Here is an 8,651-nt window from a genome sequence, read left to right as displayed (position 1 = left end):
CAGCCACACTCAGCCGGCACCTCGGCCCCCCCCTGCTGAGGAAGAACGTCGCTGTTGCTTCGACAAAGTTAACCAGAGTTTGCTGAATTAAAGGTTACTCATTTAACAATACAAAAATAATGGAAGAGAAAACACAGTGTGTTGTGTTATGTCCTGATTCTCTACCGTCCAATATAGTTAGAGCTGTTTGTCATGGTACATGTGGTATCATGAGGTGCCAGAGGATCATCAAAGCTACAGGTGTGTATCTCACGATGGCAAACCTAGCATGGATGGAGTGGAGTTTCTGGTTTGTTACTCTTGGCCTGATCCAAATCCATTGTCAGGGTTTTTCACAGATCAGCATGTCTCCTCAATACGGTGTGATGTTCGGGGAGGCAGGAGTGAGGCGAGCACAGTTTGTGTGTCATCGGGCGCCACAGAAGCACGAGGGGCAAAGCAGCCATAGCGACAGTGAGAATCGGCTGAAAAGCTCCTTGTCGAACCCAGTGATGCATTAATGTATTCGGGCAGAATTCAAAAATACACCCAAGCCTTGGTCCCATTACTATGAATAACACAGGCGGCAGCGCTGTCAGAATCCTTAAATAAGTCTGCTGATGATAAACATTTTAATTAGCAAACAGTACTTAAGCACACTTTCTTCCAGACTCCTGAGAGCAACACACACACAAAGTCAATTTCTACCTTGAAATGATGGGACAGAGGATCAGAAGTGACTAATCATCGTCACGGCAAAGAGCCTCAGCAGCTGCAGGCCGTGTCGCCCTTACAGTACTGCTCTCTTAGTGGCTCTTCCAGGTCGTTATATGCAGGGGAGACTTTTCTTGGTCTATATTACAAGAGCCAGATATTATTTATGAAGGGCAGCACTTTGTGAGGGGAAGTCAAAGCCTTGAGGTGAAACTGGACACCGACAAGAGCAGTAACACTACTTCTGTTGAGAAATACCATTCTTACCATGTGTCCATAACACAGAACAAAAACATGAACAATGCTGTAAAATGTTAGGCTCCTGTAGCCTGTAGTTTAGTTACAATTTGCACGGTTGATTGTCTAGAAGGGGTGAGGTTTGCAGCGCAGGCATCGGTCATAAGCCCGGGTTCTGCACTGTATAACGTGCTAAAGCTTGCCTGGATTGTCGAGTGCAAATAGATGGACCTTCACGCGCTCATCCTCGGACGGCTCGAGGCCCGGTGGGAGAGTGCCAAAAAAAAATTTTAAATTACAAGACTATACCTGCCAGCAGGGGGCACCAATCATCATTTGGCCATCATTCCCTTTAGAGCCTCCTCTATGGCCTGGCTGTGAAGCACACACACATCGCACACGTTTGCCATCATGTGCCCCTGACTCTGCCTTTGAAGTCGAACACAAGTAGAGCCCAACCAGAACGGCAATCACCCCCCTATTGTATTGCACCGAACTATAAAGGTGTTTGAGAAACTATGTACCCTGAACCACAGAAGTATCTCTGATAACCATTTGCCACTGCAGCTCTGTCAATATATTAACTAGGAAGGTAGAAGCCAAAGTATTTGGTAAATCCAAAATTCTCTCTTATCCTGTTAATTTGTTTAAAGCTACCCTGAGGCAGCCAAGCCACCCTCACAACTCTCGTTTAGCAGGCGGCATTGTCCTGATGCAGCTGTCTGAGAGGATGAGGTCGCTGTTCAGGTTGTGGTGCTCCATAAACTCAGAGGTCTCTTCCACAATCTGGCCCGGGATGCGGAAGTCAACAGGCGTGGGCTCCTGTGCCGCTGGCTCGCGGTCCGCAGGTGCCGAGGCCCGCCAGTTCTCCACCTTAGGGCTGGATGTGCCAAGGGAGCCGTGGTCTTCCTGCCCGCAGCCCGTGCTTTGGAGGAACTGCAAGAAGTTCTCCTCGATGGAGGCCTCCCGGCTGGGCAGGCCATCCTCCTCGCCAGGGCCTCCGTGTTTGAAGAGGCAGGCAAGGTGCTTGCCAAGCTCCTGCCGGATCTGCCGGTTCAGGCAGCCATAGAAGAATGGGTTTGAGGTGAAGCAGAAGTAGCCGATCCAGGTGACCACCTCTTCTAATTGGGCTAGTGAAGCCGGTGGGGCAGATGCCAGCCCAGAGTACAAGTGGAAGGAAAAGTAGGGCAGCCAGCAGCAGAGGAACTGGCCGCCCACAGCCAGCAGCACCACGGCCGCTTTGCCGCCGCTGAAGGTCCTCTGCGGGGTGTTGCGGGGCCCCGCTGGACCCCCAGAGCTCGCCACCATGGTGGAGCGGCTGCTAAGCGACTCGGAGCGCTGCCGTGGCGTGTCCACCCAGGTGGGCAGCGGCCCATGCTGCATGGCAGCCACCCGTGCCACCTTGAACATGTTGCAGTACACCACCAGGATGATGAGCACCGGGCACAGGAAGTAGAGCAGAGTGAAGAGGACCATGAAGATGGTGCGGTTGGAACCGCCGGTCCAATGCAGGGAGCAGTGCACGCGGCTGGGAGATGGAGCTGAGGTGGGCGACAGGGCCATCCCAGGGCCCTGGAAGGCCCAACCCAACAGGGGGAGGGCTGACATTACGATGGCTTTGATCCAGATGCCCACCAGCACTGAGGCCACCAGCCCGAGCGTCATCTTCACCTCGTAGCGCATGGGGTGCACCACGTAGTAGTAACGCTCGACGTTGATGGCAGAGATGGAGAGAATGGCGGCGCTCACCAGGCACACGCTCAGGCAGAGGTAACTCCGGCAGAGGGCCTCACTGGCAAAGGCCCGGTCCGAGAGCATGCCCAGGGGCATCAGGACCAGCGCAGCCAGCAGGTCCACCAAGCACAGGTGGAACACGAAAGCAAACTTGCGCAGCTGTGGCGTCTTGACGATGACCACCATGACGGCCACATTGCCCACCACGGCTAGCAGGTCCATGAGGAGCATGGCAAAGAGGGCTAAGGACTGGGCGAGAGCCCCTCCCTGAGGCTCCACAGCCCCTGACGCATTGGGGGGTGGGAATGTGGGGTGCTGGGGGCCAGCGTGGGAGGGGCTCCACGAGGAGAGAGCGACGGGCTCCATGGGAAGGCGAGGCGAAGCAAGCGGGAGCTGCCTCTCACGGGCCCATCATCCATGCTGCCCGGCCAGTGGGCGAGACCAGAGGCGGGATGGCCTCCAAGGCCAAGGTCAGGTGTGTGCAGAGAGGGCAGGGCAGCAGGAACGGACCTGCAGAGCCAGGCTGGGCCTCAGGCTGAGCTTCAGCCAGAATGTCCAAAGTGACGTGGTGCCTAGGAGAGGCTGCTCGTCCAGTGAATCAAAGTAGAGCGACTGCAGAACAGCTGACCTAGGAGAGACAGAGAGTGTGTCACACACTGGATAAAGCAAACAGAACCTTCTGACACCACAGCACAGGAAGACAACATCGCTTATATACGCCATGTCCCATAATCCTAATCCTAACTCATAATCCTAACCCTAACCTATAATGCTAAACCTAATCCATAATCCTAATCCATAATCCTAATCCTAATCCTAACCTATAATCCTAACCCTAACCCATAATCCTAAAGCTAAGCCTAACCTATAATGCTAATCCTAACCCATAATCCTAATCCTAACCCATAATCCTAATCCTAACTCATAATCCTAACCCTAACCTATAATGCTAACCCTAACCCATAATCCTAATCCATAATCCTAATCCTAACCCTAACCTATAATCCTAACCCTAACCCATAATCCTAAAGCTAAGCCTAACCTATAATGCTAACCCTAACCCATAATCCTAATCCTAACCCATAATCCTAACCCTAACCTATAATCCTAACCCTAACCCATAATCCTAAAGCTAAGCCTAACCTATAATGCTAACCCTAACCCATAATCCTAATCCTAACCCATAATCCTAATCCTAACCCTAACCTATAATCCTAACCCATAATCCTAACGCTGACCCTAACCCGTAACCTATAAACTTAACCCTAACCCTAACCCTAACCCTAACCATAAACCCTGACCCTAAAGATCCGGTGAAAAGAGTCAAACATAAACCACTAAAATTGTGCTCAAGAATTGAAATGTTATTGGTAGGCCATGCTGGGATAACAATGTGTGAAAGTATGTGGTTACTGTATATGGGGGGCTTCTGGAATTTGAGATGGTATAGGTGGCGGTTTGGGGTTAGGGGGGTTTTGAAATTTGAGACGGTAGAGGTGGCAGTTTGGGGTTTGGGGGGGTTCTGGAATTTGAGACGGTACAGTTGGCGGTTTGGGGTTCAGCTCGCCGCATTATTGACAACTGGTGCGTCGAATCTGGAAGGAAGGAAGCCAGGAGCAGCCCGAAGACACAGATGACCGGAGACAAGCAGCAAAGACAGCAGCAGCATCGTAAGCAGAAGAGCCCTGGGTGTAATTATACATTTTTCCCTTTTACTCATTTTTGGACTTCAGCGGTACGGGAGCAGACCCAGGCTCAGCCTGCGTAACCCTGGCAGTGACTGACAGCACGTGACAAGGCCTCACACTGCCCATCACCAAAAACTGCATCTCAAGCCACAGCTTCTCAGTTCGTTTGAAGGTGTCATAGCAGATCATCCGCATATGTCCTCAGACCCAGATGCTACTTGCTCATGGCATCTATGCCCTCCAGTGCCAAACCTCCACATGTTGCATCTGAGTTACCTAATGGGTAGAACCCAAACGCTTCTCTTGAAGAAGACATAAGGTGTGTCCTTAGTACAGGGGTAGGCAGTCCTGATCCTGGAGTGCCGGTACCCAACAGGTTTTCCATCCTACCTGATGAGTTACTATCTGCCTGAGATCAGATGAGGGTCATCAGAGACCCGGTAGGATGGAGAACCTGCTGGATCCCAGCACTCCAGGATCAGGGCTGCCTACCTCTGCCCTGGTGTAATCAGCTAATTCAGCTTCTTTGAGTTTGTATATCTGTTTTACCAGAACACCATCAATCCATTCATCCATCTTCTCACTGTCAGGGTCACGAACAAAGAGAACAGTAATACACTAATTACTAAAAACGAATTTGCATTTATTAAAAAAAAAACCCATTGATGAATAAACATGACGGAATCAGAGCCAATCAGAGGCTGACAGATACATTTAGTTTTCTGGACCTGCAGGTGGCGCAGCAGTTAAGGATACAGTTACTGTGGCCAAAAAAGCTTTTAAAGTTCCTTTCATAATGGAAAGCAGGATAAGTGTAGAAAGGCGTGACATTTTCATGAGGCTGTTTGAACGTTTACAAAAACAAGCAAATGGTAATGAAAAAGGCACAATGTTAAAAGTCTTATCTCAAGAAATGAAATGTAACGGATTCATCTAATTCAATGCATTTGCCAGGAAGATAAAGAATTAAGCATATTAATAAAAGGTACTTCAGATTCCAATATGGGCTGTGCTGCTGTGTCCTTTAGAAAGATACTTAACATCAGTTTTCCGTAGCAGGAGGACCAGCTGAATAAACAAGCAAGAATATTAATCTGACTTGAATAAAAGGATTCACCGCGGTAACGGCAGGACTGGCACCTACAGAAGGGGTCTTGTGATGGGGGGGTTTCCAGGAAAAGGGACAAACGGGGATCACAGGCAGGTCACCGCTGTCATACCCTTGTCATGTGTCGCCTGCATTAGCTAAGTAAAAGCAGAGTTGTGTAAGACTACAGGCTGTAGGGCTGCTGTTGATAAAAGTGTCAGATAAGCAACTACATAACATAAATAATGGTAAAGGGGGATTTGGAGACAGAAGCATTCCAGTGCTGTGACCTGTGAAAGGCCTGAATGTCAACACCTGAGTGCGTAGCCCCGCCTACTCTGCCAACACCTGAGTGCGTAGCCCCGCCTACTCTGCCAACACCTGAGTGCGTAGCCCCGCCTACTCTGTCAACACCTTATACGTAGCCCTACCTACTCTGTCAACAGCTGAGTACTTAGCTCCGCCTAGTCTGTCAACAGCTGATTGAGTAGCATCGCCTACTTTGTCAACAGCTGCATGCATAGCCCTACCTACTCTGTCAACAGCTGAGTACTTAGCTCCGCCTAGTCTGTCAACAGCTGATTGAGTAGCATCGCCTACTTTGTCAACAGCTCAGTGCGTAGCCCCGCCTACTCTGTCAACACCTGAATGCATAGCCCCGCCTACTTTGTCAACACCTGAATGCATAGCCCCGCCTACTCTGTCAACACCTGAATGCATAGCCCCGCCTACTTTGTCAACACCTGAATGCATAACCCCGCCTACTCTGTCAACACATGAATGCATAGCCCCGCCTATTCTGTCAACACCTGAGTGTGTAGCCCCACCTACTCTGTCCTCCCCTCTGTTTACCCATCAACTTTGCCTGGCCCTTTGGACTCCATGAAGTCAGTGGTGTGTCCAGCAAGACCGAGAACCTGGCAAAGAGAATTTGCTCTAACTTGCTGGTTGAGCTCCAGTAGACATTTTTTAGATACCTAGCAGAGTGATTTACGCAACATTTGCGTTTGCCCAGTTTTACAAGCAGATGCATTTTGCTAAAACTCTGACTCGGACACCTGCTTTCATACATGAGACTGTTGCCTTCAGTCTCTTCTCGTTGGAGGTACCCAACAACGCTGACGGCATCATTCTTCATCATGTCAACCTGTAATTCCAGGTGCTTTCCAGTCACAGCTCAGCCTCCTCATCTTGGACACGGCCTTGCATAAGCACAGTGTTTTCGATTCTGACAAGTTCCTCTGCCATCATCCGAAGTCCCAGGGACCCCATTTTTCGAGCTGCTGCCGTTGGCATTCCAGAAAAAAAGCTCAGGTAACCTCTCGCTTGGCGTCCGGCGAACCTGGGATGGCATTCCGCAGCCGATTAGCAGATCTCAGAATGCCAGAGGTGTCTCTGCGGCTTTGCTCAGTCGTGGCTAATAGCGGCACGTCATAGCCGGCATACCTCCACTTACGGGGTCAGCGGGCAGGGAGGATGCTATGCTGTGTCTGTCATATGCAGCTCAGGATGTGGCTGCTTACCCACCGGGAGAGTAATCATTTCTGCCTCCGGAGTCCCGGACACCGTGGGCAAAGCAGCCAAGTGGGCATTTCGCAAACCTGCTCGTCCATGAGAGCCCCCCCACCCAGCACTGTCTGCCACTGCATCTGAGAGCCAGTCACCCCACACAAATAAACACTCACGCCCCTGCCCTGTCGCCATGCACCCCTGCCGGATCGCATCTGAGGTGCTTCCAAAGCAAAGCACTTCCTCCCGTCTGATCTGCAGTCTGCCTCACACACACACACACACACACACATGCATGCAGAAACACACATCTGCACACCTGCTGACACACACGCGATCGCAGACCTCCTGACAGCCGACGGCCCTGTGCGTTCAGTCCCGTTGCGGAGGCTGCCTCTGATCCACTGCTTGCCTCGCGTGGCTGTGCAGACGCAGTGAACGAGCAGTGATAGGACGATCCCCTACCTGGATCCAGAGGCAGTGAATGAGCAGTGTTAGGACGATCCCCTACCTGGATCCAGATGCAGCTGGCCGGGCACCTGCTCCGCCGTCGAGCCGAACAGCAGCATGGAATGGGAGCTCCACAGTCGTCTCTCTGCCTGGCCCTGCCGCCCCCCCCCCGCCCCCCCCAGCACGTGCTCACGCCCCCAGCCCCACCCCTCAGAACCACGGCGAGAGCCGGGTCCTCGCGAAAAGGCCGCTGCGACGGCACCGGGGAGCGGAGAGGGGGACGCAGTCGCTGTGGACGGTCGTGGAGGGAGAGAGAGCGTGAGAGCGAGGGAGAGAAATGGAGAGAGATGGGGAGAGATGGGGAGAGATGGGGAGAGGGCTGCTCTCCTGCCGCCTGCGAGCCGCACGCATGCACGCGCGCACACACACACACATACACACACACACACACACACCAGCGCGCGCTGGAACCCTCACACATGTACAGCCCGACTGTGGAGAGGAGCTGAGAAGACAAGCAGGGGGGGAGGGGGGGGGGAGGTAGCTCCACCCGGCATTGCAGCTTCATCTGGGTCCTAGTGCCCCTGGGCTCATGGCAGCCTCTCTTTGCCATCAGCACAGCCCTCCCCCGCTGAGCCTCACAGTCTTTGCTAAAGGTCATGTCGATCCTCTCCAAGCATGAGAATGGAGGACAGGGCATGTATATTCCCCAGCCCTTCCACTGGTATCGTAGTATCACTGCCTGCAGCGCTGGGGAGCTTGAGGAGCTGATTGCTCCCGAATCCCTCACGCAGAGCTAGATTGCATGTACCGAGGAGAATAAAAATGATACGTTAAAACTTCAGGAAAGCTGCAGCACATGGCCAGTGTTTCGGCCAGTGAAACCTCCGGCTGCCGACCGGCAACCTCTGCAACATCCTGGTGTTATGGCTGACTTCTGCCAAAACGCCGGGACCTACCGGCTTCTTAAGGGTCATTCTGGCTAACAAACCGCATGACACTCATTTGGCCACCTGATGGATCTCCCCGAAGCGCGTTACGCCTCATATTTCTTCCCTGGCACTTGAAGCAACAACCTTGGCATCATTAGCATGATGCTCCACTTGACAGGCTACTGTGCAGGAGACTGGCGATATAGGTGAGATCGCCTTTGGCCCGGCTGTTCCTGACAGCGTATAGGACTCTGTGATCTATGAACTGGGTGAAGACTGGTACATCAGGATCAAAGGTTCCTGCTGATGTACCCAGCAGTA

The 8,651-nt window shown here is 52.1% G+C and overlaps 1 protein-coding gene across 1 annotated transcript; it reads right to left on the bottom strand.

The window, feature by feature from the left end:
* Positions 1-574: 574 nt before the first annotated feature.
* On the bottom strand, positions 575-7,562 carry gpr61 (G protein-coupled receptor 61). Its single transcript, XM_049003119.1, has 2 exons — positions 7,460-7,562; positions 575-3,292 (listed from the first exon to the last, which is right to left on the bottom strand). Exon 2 carries the CDS (start codon positions 3,028-3,030, stop codon positions 1,609-1,611), a length of 1,422 nt encoding a protein of 473 aa, XP_048859076.1. The 5' UTR covers positions 3,031-3,292; positions 7,460-7,562; the 3' UTR covers positions 575-1,608.
* Positions 7,563-8,651: the final 1,089 nt, after the last annotated feature.

Source organism: Brienomyrus brachyistius, unplaced genomic scaffold (assembly GCF_023856365.1).
Source record: "Brienomyrus brachyistius isolate T26 unplaced genomic scaffold, BBRACH_0.4 scaffold74, whole genome shotgun sequence".
Taxonomy (NCBI): domain Eukaryota; kingdom Metazoa; phylum Chordata; class Actinopteri; order Osteoglossiformes; family Mormyridae; genus Brienomyrus; species Brienomyrus brachyistius.
This window is presented reverse-complemented; position numbering and strand designations above follow the sequence as displayed.